This window comes from Gambusia affinis, linkage group LG14 (assembly GCF_019740435.1).
Source record: "Gambusia affinis linkage group LG14, SWU_Gaff_1.0, whole genome shotgun sequence".
Lineage (NCBI taxonomy): Eukaryota > Metazoa > Chordata > Actinopteri > Cyprinodontiformes > Poeciliidae > Gambusia > Gambusia affinis.
In genome coordinates, this window is record NC_057881.1 from 6,149,593 (window position 1) to 6,164,201 (window position 14,609).

A 14,609-nucleotide genomic window follows, 5' to 3' on the forward strand; every position below is an offset into this window, starting at 1 on the left:
CTGAGTTTTTGCTAGAAAATTCTTGATTTTTGGAGCTCAAAAATTTCCTAGGTTTTCTAGAGAATTTCTGAGATTTATCCTAAAATTTCTGAGATTTTTCTAAAAAAAAAATTTTCTACTTTTGAAACTCAGAAATTTCCAAGATAATCTCACAATTTTGGGGTATTTTCCTGTAACAATTAGACTTCTGGAGCTCAAAAACTGACCTTGCTTTTCTGATAAAATTTAAGATTAAGCTCAATATCTGAGTATATTTTTTTTGCACATTTTAGACTTTTTAGACACATTTTAAAGCTAACTATCTTCCCTGTTTCTCTTAGAAAATTTCTGAGATTATTCTCAAAGATTTTTTCAAGAAAATATTCGACTTTTTAAACACAGAAATTAAAATTTTTGCTGGAAAATTTCTGCGATTAATGTAAAAATTGTGGTGTAATTTCTGGCAACATTTCGAGTTTGGAGCTCAAAAATATCCTTGTTTTTCAAGGATTCAATAATATATATATATATATATATATATATATATATATATATATATATATATATATATATATATATATATTCAAGTATTCAATGATTTTTTTTAATTTTTTGTCATGCCACCTTTGCTTGTTTGTAATACAAAATTCGGACTCAGGTTCCAAATTAAGAAATCAAATCCAAAAATAAAAATAAACAAATAATAAGGAACATTTATTAGATGTTACAAAATTTCTGAGATTATTTTAAGAATCTCAGACTTTTCTCCTAGATTTTGTTGTTTTTTCTAGAAAATCTTTCTGCATGTTAAAACAAAAAACTTTCCAGCATCTTTTAAATAGGGCTGCTAGACGTTTATTACAGCTTTATTGTTTTTACTTTTTGTTTCCTAAAAAGTAAATGCCCTTTAAACTTTTCCGTCTGTCGCAACTGTCAGACCGCAACAATACGAGCTGTATCGCATTTTGCCACGCAGACTCGTTCAGCAGGCAGCAACATGAACGCTGCCGTCTCCACCCCGCCACGCCCGCTCACAGTCACGGTTGGCACAGCAACGGGGTGGGACCCTTATTGCTGCAACACACCTCCGTTTTCTTTATATATCTGAAAGTACAGACAGAGAGGGGAAGCACAGCTCAGGTGTCAGAGTCCGCTCATAAACGGAACAGCTGAGTCACCAGGTGTGGAACTGGTTCCAATTCAGATCCATTTGTCCCAAACCGTCTCACCTTTCCTCACCTGTCCCCCCCTCACCTGCCGGGGCCGACGGGGCTGAAAGAGCTGCTGTAAGTCTGCCCACTTCTACTCTATTAGTAAACTTTTTTTTTTTAAATCTTTGCTGTGGCGTTGGACTTTTACATTTCAGCTCAATCGGTTTCTGTAGTCAACCAGAGAGGTAAATATAAATGAGAGCAGGAAGGGTTGTGGGTTGGGTTTGTTGTTTTCCTGGTTCGGATCCAGTGAGCAGAAATCCTAGAGCAGCAACATTTGTCCAGCCTTGTGTCAACAGTTCAGTTTGTTCTAGCTGTTTCTCATTTCAGCGTCCAAGGGCGTCAGAATTACCCAATACTGGTTAAAATTATCAGAAAATATGGTTTATTTCTACAACATGGTCTCCAAAATGTTCGTTATGGGAGCCAAAAAATGTCAAGTTGAAAGAATCACAGGGACCACAAACTTTTTAATGTTTTTGTTTTAAATGTAATTGCGAAAATTATTTAATTATTTAATTTGTACCAGTTCAGCAGTAAACTAAACACAATATTTTAATGACAATGAAAGTAGTCAGATTTCTACGACAAAGTATTAGGACTAGAAAAAAGGGAGTAAATTTCTGCCAAAAAATCCCAGAAACCTTCTAAGAAAAAAAAAACAAAAAAGGAAATGTCAGAGTTTGAAAAATCTTCTAGAAAGACATTAGAAATTTCAGATTTTTTTTCTTGAAAATTACTTGGATTAATCTAAAGTTTCTGACTTTTTAACTCCATACAAAGTGTTAATGTTAGCAAATATATGTCTGTATATCTATACAGAAAATAAGTGTGAAACTCTAAGTCATATAAATATGACCTAACTATAAAATAAAATAAAAACATGTGCACAGAAATATGTAAATATAGAAGTAAATGTTTAGATTTGAGACCAAACATAAAACTGTGCAAGAAAATTTTATTTTTAGAGCTGATTTTAGTTATATTTTGTACAATCAGTCCAACTTGGTAAAGAATAAATAAAATAAAGGATTAAAAACCCAGGAGGAATATGAAATGCATGTGTAAAATGACTTTATTTGCACCTGTGAGTGTAACTGTAGGAACTAGTTTATATGTGTTATTTACTGGAAACAGGTTTGAGAAGGAAGGTGACGCGGCGGAAAGCTGTTATTTTTAAGTTCCTTCTTCTGCCAGCCAAATCCGGCAGCATCAGTTCTGTCTGAATCCAAAACACAAAATCCTGCATTTATTTTCTCCTCCATGAACAGAACCAACATGGAGTCCACAGGAGAAGAACACAAAGAAGAAACATCCAGGTCAGGGGTCAACCTCAGTATTTTTGGTTTATTTAACTGGGACATGAGAAATTGTATAAAATACTTGAATTTTCACTTTCCAGGTACCTACTTTATCCACTGTATCTTTCTGCAGGATAATTTTGGGAGATGAAAACTCTGAAACCAGCCACCAAGACGCTGCAGATGAAAACATTTCTACTACAACAACCACAACAACAGGTCCGTCAGCCTTTCACTTCACTTTAAATCATGATTCAATCACAATATTTCACTGCAAAAACACAAAATCTCAATAAGTATCTTTGGTCTAGTTTCTAGTGTGAATATGTTAGTGTATTTTTAATACGTTATAGAAAAAAAGTCTTTCAGTACCATCATCACAAATAAAAAGTTCACTGAGTTCTACCAGAACCAGGTTTTTTAAATTTTATTTTTGTGAAAACATGTATATGAATATCTGACATCTAATATAATCTGATACCTAATATCTTCAAGAACTTTCATTCAAAAAGTGAAGTTTATCTGAAGATTAAAATTCAGTTGTCATTTAAATACAAGTTTCATATTGGTTTGCCCAAATAAGATATTTTTTTAAATTTGCTGATGATTTTTGCACTTTTTAAAAGAAGAAAATGTTGTGCACTGCAAAATCACAAAATCTTACCAAGTATTTTTGGTCTAGTTCCAATAAGACAAAACTAACTCACAAGTAACTTTTTAGCAAAATATACAAACTTATTTCAAGTAAAAAATTCTTTAATACTGATGAAAAAAGTACCAGTTCTACAATCTGCACCGTTACCCAGCAACGCCAGCCAAGCTCAGCTCGTAACCTAGCAACCAGTTCTAGTTCTACTGATTAACATAACATTTTTTACATGTCATAAGTCACTTAAAACAAGCTTGTATATCTTTTGAAAAGTTACTTGCAAGTTAGTTTTGTCTTATTTGAAGCGTACCGAGATATTTGCACTAGAAACTAAACCGAAAATAATTCGTAGAATTATGTGTATTTAATGTGGTTTAGCTTTTGATTGATGTTTTCTCTATGTTTGTAGTTCAAAAGAATCAAACTTTTTGTCTGCCTGAAATAAAAATCCAACTTGTTTGAAAATGTCTCACAACAGCAGATGAAGAAACAGGAGGAAGAGGAAGAGGTGTCATGGCAACGCCAGATGGGGACTCGGCAGGTAAGAGGAACAGACATAAGTCTCACTATCATCAACCTTTTGAAGACAAGAGGACCATCTATAAAGCAATCTGTAGGTTTTTTATATGTCCTTTATTTTAAGGTGAGGAGGAAGGAAGAGTAGAAACACCTGCTGTAGATGAAGAGGGTGAGAAACGCTGCAAGATTCCTTAAAATCCCCTAAAATGTGTCTTTTCTCATCAGTTTTATTCTTTTTGATCTTCAGGCGGGATCCAGCAGACGTCTGAAAGCCAGTCAGGTGAGTTTACCAGCTTTTTTCTTCTACCTTCTCAGTTTCTTGACTTACTTCCTGCGTTTCTTTTGTTCTTCAGCAGCTGAGCAATCTGAGGAATCAGAGCAGAAACCGTTAACACCCAGCAGAGCGAGACCAGGTAGAGCTTTCTGTCGTCATACAGCTGGTATATACGTCTCAAAGTGGGTTTTTTAATTTAAATTTTATTGACTTCTGCTGCATTTATATTTTCAGTACAGTTCTTCTACGTCACATGTATCAAACTCAAGGCCTGAGGGCCAAATCCAGCCATAGCTTCTTCGCCCATCTAGACTCAATGCAACACATCAATAGATCCTTCAAGATGACATTTGTTGCTTAAATGTTATTAGATCAATGAAATCAAAGCAGTTTTCATCTGTATACTGCCAAATTATATCAGTTGCTCCAATTTTTCCAACAGATTCCTGCGCTTTTCAATGCTAATTTATAATTGTCAGTTTTTTGCAAATTTTCCACAGTGGTCAAAAATATTGGGTTGAAGTGATGCTAACTCTTACCTAAATATTTAATGTGGAAGTTAGACATGGTTTGTAGGCTAAATATTTAGCTTGTGAATTAAATATTTAGTTTTGAACACCAACATTTAATGGAAATGTAGAAATGCCAAAATATGAGTTTGAAAAATAAACAACCAAATTTTTTTCACTATGGCAAATAAATAAATATGGCAAATTATTACTGTGTAACCTTACAAAATCCACACCATGTAAGTGAAATAATCTCAGTGGAACTAGCACTGGGTTGCTAGGCGACAGGCTGCGCTTGGCTGGGGTTGCTAGGTAATGGCACAGCGCCAGTGGAACTAGTACTTTTTCAAATCAATATTAAGGAATTAATGACTCAAACAAGCTCCTGTATCTTGCTGAAAAGTGACTTATCAGTTAGTTTTCTCTAATTTCAAGTGTTACTAAGATATTTGCACTAAAAACTTGATCAAAAACACTTGGTAAGACATTTTTATTTTTTTATTTTAACTTTTATTTAACATCAGAGTAGAAAATATATGGTGTGATTACTTGGTAAGATTTTTGTGTTTATGCAGTGAAGGGCAGTTCAACGTTGGATACAACAGAAAAACCTAAAAGTGCAAATTTATTCCTGATTTTGTTGTTTTACGTAAACATCCTGACTGTCCATCATTCCTGTCCTCAGCTCCGCCCAGCAGTCTGAGTCTGACTGGGGATCGACAGATGAAGAAGAAAGTGCTGGCAGCTCCAACTCTGAGTCTGTCATTAGGTGACAGTTTTATCATGTTTCTATTGTTGTATTTATGTCTTTCTGTGTCAGTCTGTTGTTTGATGTTTTTAAATAATGACATTTCTCCTCCAGGTGGCAGCGGGTCGATAACGTCTGATGACCTACAGTCCACCTTCCTCTCCCCGTCACCTGACGATGCTGAGGACACGGCACTGGATTTTGATTTGGACGCCTTGGAGACGCCGTCCGATAGCGAATCCCTGCACTTCCCCCTCAATGACCTGGATCTGGAAGGTAACCATAGAGAACAAATCGTGAACTTCACATGAGCAAATTCACATTTACTTCTGCTCCTATAGATGACATGCGGCGACTCGGTGTGGCCTCCCATCGCCTCAAAGCGTCTGGGTCCAGACCCAGGTCGAGTTCTGGAGCTGGTTCTCTACCAGGGCCTGATCAGTGTGGACTGGGAGCCTTGGAAAGGGAGGATGTGGTGGACAGCAAAGGCACCAGGTGGCGCTGCTTCACAACAGGTGACCCTCCTCAGGAGTCCAGGGTCAACATGAGCGTCCTGGAGCCGTATCTCAGAGTTCTGTCACACGGAGGTTTGACCTACTTCCTGCACACCAAACTGACCCTCACACTGCAAAAACTCAAATGTTTCTTTGGTCTAGTTTTTAGTGTAAAATATCTTAATACACAGCAAATAAGACAAAACTAACTTACAAGTTCTGCTTTAGCAAAGCAAGAACCTGTCAATAACTTCTTCACACTGATGAAAAATTACTAGTACAACTGGCAGATTATTTCACTTCTAACATGGGAAAAGTGTTGTGAAAAATTCTGCCAGTGGAACAAGAACTTGGTTGCTAGGTGACGGGCTGGGCTTGGCTGGCGTTGCCAGGTAACGATGCAGAGAACTAGTACTTTCTTTTGAATCAATGTATTTTCCAAATCAAATGAAATTTTATTTGTATAGCACATTTCAGCAGCAAGGCATTTCAAAGTGCTTTACATCATATCAAACATATACGCAATGTAACATTGAATCAACAATAAAAACACAACATTAAGTCAAGTTCCATCAAAAAATTTGTAATTGACTATGTTTCAAATGCAATCCTAAACAGGTGGGTTTTCAGTCGCGATTTAAAGGAAGTCAGTGTTTCAGTTGTTTTACAGTTTTCTGGAAGTTTCTATTGTCTTCTATTCTTCTGTGTTTCTATACTTTCTTCTATAAGCTTCTATTTTCTATTCTCTTCCAACAATAATAATAAAAAAACAATAGATTTTATTTATAATGCCCTTTATACCTTGAGATCTCAATGGGCTTTAAAAGAAATTAAAAACAAACAATTAGAATGGAAATAAAGAATTAAATAATGAATTTATTAGATTAATGAGATTAAAGTAAATATCTACAAAATGAACAAACATTTTTGCTAAAAATGTTGCTATATCTTGCTGAAAAGTTACCTAAGTTGGTTTAATCTTGTTTGAAGTGTACTAAGAAACTAGACCAAAAATAGTTGGTATTAGTTGGTATTAGTTGGTAAGGTTCTGTGTTTTTGCAGTGATAGCTGTTAACCTAACCAGTGGCTGCCATTTATCAGGTTACTATGGAGACGGTGAGGATGACATCATCGTGTTTTCCTCCTGTTACCTCCCGGAGAACAGTCTGGAGAACTACCAGTATGTGATGGACAACCTCTTCAGGTGAGACACTGAAACCGATCAGATTACTGATTGATTATTGGATTTGTATTAGTTTCTGTTTCCGTCTGTCAGGTTTGTCATCGGGACCCTGGAGCTGATGGTGGCAGAAAACTATGTGATAGTTTATCTTTGTGCTGGAGGGCAGAAGGAAAAACTCCCAGGAATCGGTTGGCTTAAGGAGTGTTACACCACCATCGACCGCAGGTAACAGCAACACATCGAAACGGGAGAGACTCTGACGCTGCACTGCAAAAATACAAAATATTACCAAGTATGTTGGTCTAGTTTCTAGTGCAAATATCTTAGTACACTTGAAAGAGGACAAACTAACTTATAAGTAACTTTACAAGATATATGAGCTTCTTTAAGAGAATAATCCCTTAATACTCATGGAAAAGTACTTGAAATTGACAGATTATTTAAATATAACATAGGAAAAATTATTTGTTGTAAATTATCTGCTGGTGGAACTAGTACTTAAAAAAAAAAATCAGTATTAAGGAATAATTTACATAGTATAATAATATACATAATGTAATATAAGCGCCGAGATCTTTCTGAAAAGTTATTTGTAAGTTAGTTTTGTCTTATTTCAAGTGCACACTAAGATATTTGCACTGGAAACTGGACAAAAAATACTTTAAAATAAGATTTTGTGTTTTTGCTCTGTGAGGATTTCAATGCGTCCTTCTAGGTTTATTTCTTTATTTTTGCAGCAATAAATAATTCCTGACAAATAATCAAAACATCCTACTACTTATTAAGATATGGAAAATAATATGCTCTTCGGTCTCATTAAATGTGGTAAATCTGTGTTAATTAGAGCCCTTATGAACAATTAAAGACACAATTTTGATTTAAGTATGAGAACAAATAGAAATATTTAAAGTATTTCATAAGTTTATGATCAACTCATGAGAAGGATTGTATTGTTGGATTGTATTATATTTTTTTCTATATTATTTCTGTGGAAGTTTTAATAAGTCCATTGAACTTTTGCTTCTTCTTGCAATGTTATCATTATTATTTGTCTTTTATTATTTTTTATCTGTCTTTTAATTGTGCAAAATGAACTAAGTAAACTACTGTAAACAATGAAAACAATCTAATATTTTAAGAATTACACATAATTCACGTCTTTGTCTCGAGGTTTCAATTAAACTGTTATTTCAGTAACGTGCCAGCAGAGGGAGTACTTTCGCCACAGTAAAAAATTAAAAGCTAATTTAACTCAACTAAACAGATTCAACAAAAACACAAAGGATAAATTACAAAACTCAATCATATATTACATTAACTGATTTATATTTTAATTAATGTCAAAGATTTTGGTTTTTTACATCTTAAATGTTTGTTTTTCAGGTGATGTACAATATGAGTAAATTATATTAATTATTTACATCTTAAGAGTTTGTTTGTGACACCATCCACAGCAAAAACACAAAATCTTACCAAGTATTTTTGATTTAGTTTCAGTGTTATTGACTTGTTTTAAGTAAATATCTTAATATTTATGAAAAAGTAAAATAATCGTCCAGTGGAACAAGATGAGAAAAATTTAAGTTAAAATGTGGGATTTCACTTAAAACATTGGAAAAATGTCTTATTATAAGTTAGATAATCTGCCATCTGAAGGAATTATTTGTATATTCATACAAAACAAACTACTAACGTTATTTTTGTCTTATTTCAAGTATATTTGCAGTAGGACCTAAACCAAAAATATTTTGTAAGATTTTGTGTTTTTACAGTGTAGGCTTCACATCAGATGAATTTATCTGCTTGGAGGTCATTCGACTCTAAAATCGGTTATTTATAGGTTAAGGAAGAACCTGAAGGGTTTCTACGTGGTCCATCCCACCTGGTACATCAAAATCATCGCCACCATCATCAGACCCTTCATCAGGTTTGCTGCCTCTTCTTCTTCACTTTTTCCAATGGCAAAAAATGGCAGAAAAACAAAAATCCTTTATCTGTTTCTGTTTAGCTCCAAGTTCAGCAGAAAGCTCCAGTTCGTCGAAACGCTTCAGGAGCTTTCTCTCTTCATCCCCACTGAGCATGTGCAGATCCCAGACTGCGTCCGACAGTGAGTCAAGCACAAAAACACAAAGGATTAACAGTTTAACTCCTAACAACAAGATAAGTCTGGGCGATAAATCAATAATATATGTCACAATAGACATGTGATCAAACATGTCTGATAGGATATTCAATAAGTAGAAGATTCTATCAGAATATTCAATCCAGAACTGCACTACTGACTCGCTCGTTCTTTGTTTGCCTGGCAACTCATTCATTCTCTGGTAGCCTAGCAACATTGTGTAGGGTTACCTGCGCAGTAGCAGTTTAAGGTTTTGCCTCATAACACATAAAAATAAAAAACAATGTTGCTAAGTGAAAACTGTATGAAATAGGAAAGGCCACATCACCAGTTTGGCAGAATTTCAGATATTTAAGAAAATATTTATCGATATCAACTGATCTGAAAGGCTTTTATTGTGATGTGTTTTTCAGCCATATTAAAAAATGGCTGAAAAACAAGAAGATGCCATTTTCTGATAATTTCTCTGTTTTTCCTGCAGGTACGACCAGAACCAGTCCAGGTGAAGCTCAGCCTGAACAGATCAAAACATTTCTCTCTGTATTTATTGTTCGTCACCCTGCAGACTTCCAGTTTCAGGATGAGGATTACAAAAATCTTACAGTTTTTATCTTGTAAACAGTGTTGATGGAAACTACGGAACTATACATTTAAAATAATTTCCTATTTTTATTATTTTAAAAAGAGAAGAAGAACATAATGCAAATTAACTATGAACACAAGCTGCCTGATTTTACAAATTTATAGAATTTTTAAATCGTTTTTTTGTCTGAAATGTTCCTAGTTTTTAGGAGCAAAAGTGCTGACATGAAGCAGAATAGATTTTAAAAATACACTGATTAAACTGCTGTAAAAATTAGGAAATATTTTTTTAAATCTTGTGAATCACCATTTTAATAAGAATTATAGTAAATCAGAACTAAATATTTTTAGATTTTTTACATTTTCAGTCATTTTCTCCTTATCCTGGTGAAGTTTTTTTCCCTACACATTCAGTGTTATGAACACATTTTCATCCATCAAACCCATCTGGACATGTGGGTGCTTATTTTTCCTGAACAATAAAATTTTATAGAAATGCTTGTTAAATTTAATGCTTGTCTTTATGTTTCTGGAAACAGTGAACTCAATGCTTTTGAGGCGTTTGTTCTAATGATATTTCTGCAGAAGTCACAGAAATGGCATCATAATTCAGTACGTCCTTCTGCAATCTGTGGAGGAAAATAACACGGACTTCATGAGAATTATGTGGCAACATTTGTAAAAACAGCTGAGTTTACAGATACAGATTCTGATTCTTTTGTGGATCAACTCAGCATGTTAAACGGTCAAACATATTTCTTTCTGGGTAAAAAAGGCAGCAAAAAGACCTACATATTTTTCCTTTATTCTTATTTTATTTCCTCTAATGTTTGTACTCTGTCTGTACGCTGTGAGAGTCAAATTTCTTTGCCAATTCTCATAATCTTGGCCATTAAAACTGATTCTGAAAGGTCTACAGATGTTTCCAACAATGGTTATTTCATGGAAAATTTTGTTCCAATTAAATTCTCCAACCTTTAAATTCACTCATCAAAAGCGTGATATTAATTCTGTGTTGTTTTTATCTTTTTTTTATTAATGTAAACCATTTTGTTTACAGAGAGCCTCAGATGTTTGAATAAAATCCCACAAATCATGCAATCTTAAAAATACAATCCCACACGGTGAAATGTGGTGGTGGCAGAATGATACTGTGGGAATGCACTTCAATAACACAAAGTATTTTTTGTCTAGTTTCGAGTGGAAATATTTTAGTACACTTGAAATAAGGCAAGACTAACTTACAGTTAACTTTTAACTTATTTGTTTTAAGTGAATAGTTCCTAAACATTGATAAAAAAGTGCTAGTTCCATTGGCAAGTGGCCCTGCGGTGTTACCTAGCAACGCCAGTTAAACCCAGCCCATCGCCTAGCAACCAATTTCTAGTTCCACTGATTATTTCACTTATAATAAGACATTTTTCCCATGTTATAAGTGAAATAATCTGCCAGTGGAACAAGTTTTAAATCAATATTAAGAAAATATTTCCCTAAAACAAGCTCCTGTTTCTTGCTGAAAAGTAACTCATAAGTTAATTTAGTCTTATTTTAAGTGTCTTAAGATATTTGTATGAGAAACTGGACCAAAAAATACTTATAATATTTTGTGTTGGGTAATTTTTCAGCACAATGGTCCATTTGTACATTCTAAACATGTGAATTTGTGTTGAATAAAATCAAAATGTATAAAAATATAACACTGTAAGGGTCCTGGTCCTTCTCTGATCCAGATTGTTATGAAAACATCGGCATGATGTGAACACTGTCACTTTGACCAAGAAAATGGATGTTAATAAAGAACTGGGAAGCGTATAACTGTGAGTGGAAGCTTTAAATATGCTGAACCACTTTCTGAAGGTAAGTCACGACGTAAATCAGAAAATCCTCGTGAAAACCGAAGGTTACGTCAGAGCTGGAGTGAGGTTACTGTAATGTCAGAATGTGTCTGTGCGGCCCGTTTGTCAGGATATGGACCTGGACAGGAAGGAGGTGAGCTAGCTGCTGAGGAAACTCCATAAACAGGAACACAGAGCGGATCATGCGCTGGTCCCAGTTCACTTCACGCTTTCAGGACCAGTTCAAACACACGAAGAAACCGAACGTCACGTTTTCTGGTTCTGTTCCTCTTTCCCCAGGGTTCTGTGTTCCTGCATGCATGTAAAACACATAACAGGAACCTGAAAATGGGGAAGAAACTAAAGCACACTGGGAGCACTGGGATGGCTCTTTTATGTGATGGTTTACTTCTAAATTTGATTAAAAACATAAAATATTACCAAGTATTTTTTTTGTGTGGATTATTTAGTCATAGAATAACAAAAAATATACTCGAGTAAACATAGCTCTACTTCAACAAAGTTTTACTCAAGTAAAAGTAAAAAAGTAACTGTCCAAGAAATTACTCAAGTAAGAATAAAACAGTATTTGATAAAAAAAATTGAAAAGTCTACTCAAGTACTGAGTTATCAATAATTTAATATTTAAAAATTACATAATCTGATGGAACAAAATGTAAAGTTAAGTGGAAATCTTGGGTTTTAATGTCAACAACTCAAATAAGTAACAAAATCAGGCAAATTAATTTTTTTCAGATCAGTTTTTTTTTTCCAATACAAAATTTACGAAACTTTATCAAAAACTGCAGGTGTGTGCCTTTGCACTGCAAAAACATAATTTTTACCAAGTATTTTTGGTTTAGTTTCTAGTAGAAATTTTTTTATTACATTTAAAATAAGATAAAAAAAATTTAACTTACAGTTTACTATTCAGCAAGAAATATGAGCTTATTTAAGTCAATAATGGCTTAATATTGATGAAAAAGTTCTTCTAATTCACTTATATCAAGATATTTCCCACATGTTATAATGAAATAATCTGCTAATGAAAGTGGTTCTTTTTCTGTGAATATTAAGGAATTATTGATTTAATACAAGCTCCTATATTTTGCTGAAAGAGTAACTATAAATTTACTTTGTCTCATTTCAAATGTACTAAGATATTAGTACGAGAAACTGGACCAAAAATACTTGGTAAGATTTTGTGTTTTTGCAGTGTATCTGGTGAAGTTTTGGTTAAAAGAGTAGAGATACTTCATAATTAAACTACTAAATTATAAACTAAAAAGTAAAGCCTAATAAAAATACTCCTAATACTCATTTTTTCTAAAATGTTACTCAAGTAAATGTAAATGAGTAAATGTAACTAGTTACATTGAGTAAATGGGTAGTTAGTTACTACCCAAAGCTGCTCAATAGCAGTAATAATTTTATACTTCACAGTTTCCACTTTGCTTTGGTCTTATATAATGATTATTTCCAGTGAAATATATGTTTGTTTGTGGTTGTAATGTGACAAAATATGGAAAAGTTCATATTTGCAGGCCATTGTAAATCCAAAAGGCAAAACAATTAAAACAAACAAACAAGAAACATTAAATAAATAAAAACTCTCCTCAAGAAAAAGAGAGTTTTGACATCAAGAAACAAGAATAACTGACTACAGTAACTTTTATTTTTATTATGTTTTGTTAATTTGTCCTAACTGGAGTCTCTCATTATTTTATGGATTTTTTAACTTGCTGATATGACACCAGAATTTCACCCCGGTTGGACAATAATTGATATTTCTATTGTGACATGTAGAACCAACAGTGTGTTTCTGGCTAAATTTACCCAGAATGCTCAGTTTGTGTAGTTTAAATCAACTCAGCCATGTTCTCTGTCAGCAGATCAATGTTAGGAAATGACACCCATAAACATTATTTTTCCCACATCTGGCGAATTGAAAACTGGCGCCCAGCATAAATCAGGAGCAAACTCTTTCAACTCGGAGTTTCTCGACGTACAAAATGTTTACGTTCTTTCCAGCCAAAGGAGTAATTTCCTAAACAACGGTTTTCATTTTGCAGTAAACTGTGTAGCTGCAGTCGTCCAGTAAAAATCCTGGACGTTTTTCACACACCCGGCTCCAAACGCCAGCCAGCAGCGAACCACATCTTTCATTTTTGCCCTCCCACCCCTCCTCCCGTCCCCCGGTGCCGGACTCTGGTTGCCGTGGAAACGCAGAGTTTAAACCGTCATTATTTCAGGCCTGTGGTCTCCAGCGCAGCTGCTTGTAATAAAACGTGATCCTGAAGTGTGATGCCATGTTTGAACTGGGTCAAAACATGTTGTACAAAGTACTGACTGCACTACACAGAGCTAAGAAATGAGAGTATCAAAAGTTTGATACTTTTGTTTTAAAAAGTAGCTGAAACTATAGTTGTAGTTTAAGTTTAGCTCCACCAAGGAGACAAACCAATGGCTTTAAATTCTGTGAAAACATGCTGTTTTCCATGCTCAGCTTTTAAACCAGTGTTTATTTTACTTTGGAAACAGCACAACTTTACAGAAAACTCACTTTTTATACCCTTCAGCTCATATATCATTTTTCTAACCAAGTAAAACTGATGAAAGGTTTTAATTGTAACATTAGCCACAATTAGCTGCAGGCAAAGCTACAAAATATGTAAGGAAAAATGACTTTTTGAGCTATTTTTGCCTGTTTTATTCACTATACAAATGAATAAAAGCATGTTTATGTTGTTCTTAACATGAACATGTAAACATAAACATTTGTTTAACATACATGCTGTCTTATTAATTCAAATTTTAGTTGTTGATTTCAGATTAGTTTCCTCAACAGGAAGTTTGCTGGATGGTTTCCACAGTCTTTGTTTTGTAAGAAATGTTTCCATTTTATGTTAGCTGTGCTAGCTTGAGAAGCAAAGTAGCTTAATAAATTTGACAATCAGAAAGATGAGCATGGCAAAAAACATTTCAAGAAGCTATTTTAATTTATATATTTTTCAAATAATGCTTGAAAAACTAATCAGAAAAACATTGTAATTAAAAATGCATGGTCAAAAATTTACTAGATTCAATATCACCCTCATAAAATATTGAGCTAAATCTCTTTTGCCATTTGGTGACAGTATTTCGTTTTAGCATTTTTTTTCTCATCTTCCCTCCAGCGCTTCCCTCTTAGCGCCCTCTGGCGG

The 14,609-nt window shown here is 34.1% G+C and overlaps 1 protein-coding gene across 8 annotated transcripts; it reads left to right on the forward strand.

Annotated features, from left to right (window-relative positions):
• The first annotated feature begins 962 nt into the window (after positions 1–962).
• LOC122843384 (BCL2/adenovirus E1B 19 kDa protein-interacting protein 2-like) lies at positions 963–10,557 on the forward strand. Of its 8 annotated transcripts, none has more exons than XM_044138068.1 (15): positions 963–1,265; positions 2,462–2,509; positions 2,625–2,710; positions 3,619–3,681; positions 3,784–3,828; positions 3,907–3,939; positions 4,013–4,072; positions 5,128–5,211; positions 5,305–5,466; positions 5,532–5,777; positions 6,786–6,888; positions 6,961–7,092; positions 8,708–8,794; positions 8,876–8,974; positions 9,471–10,557. In XM_044138068.1, the coding sequence occupies exons 2-15, from the start codon at positions 2,469–2,471 to the stop codon at positions 9,493–9,495; spliced, it is 1,266 nt and encodes a 421-aa protein (XP_043994003.1). In that variant the 5' UTR covers positions 963–1,265; positions 2,462–2,468; the 3' UTR covers positions 9,496–10,557. The 8 variants fall into 8 exon arrangements, with proteins under 8 accessions (XP_043994003.1, XP_043994006.1, XP_043994008.1 ...); XM_044138071.1 differs by having other exon boundaries at positions 3,622–3,681; XM_044138073.1 differs by having other exon boundaries at positions 964–1,265; positions 5,532–5,705.
• The last annotated feature ends 4,052 nt before the right edge of the window (positions 10,558–14,609 follow it).

Excerpts from the sequence above, each read along its gene's own strand:
- LOC122843384 (XM_044138068.1), top strand. The coding sequence starts at position 2,469 with ATGGAGTCCACAGGAGAAGAACACAAAGAAGAAACATCCAG. Across the intron at positions 3,829-3,906 it reads ACCTGCTGTAGATGAAGAGG|GCGGGATCCAGCAGACGTCT; the intron begins GTGAGAAACGCT and ends TTTGATCTTCAG. Across the intron at positions 5,778-6,785 it reads CAGAGTTCTGTCACACGGAG|GTTACTATGGAGACGGTGAG; the intron begins GTTTGACCTACT and ends GCCATTTATCAG.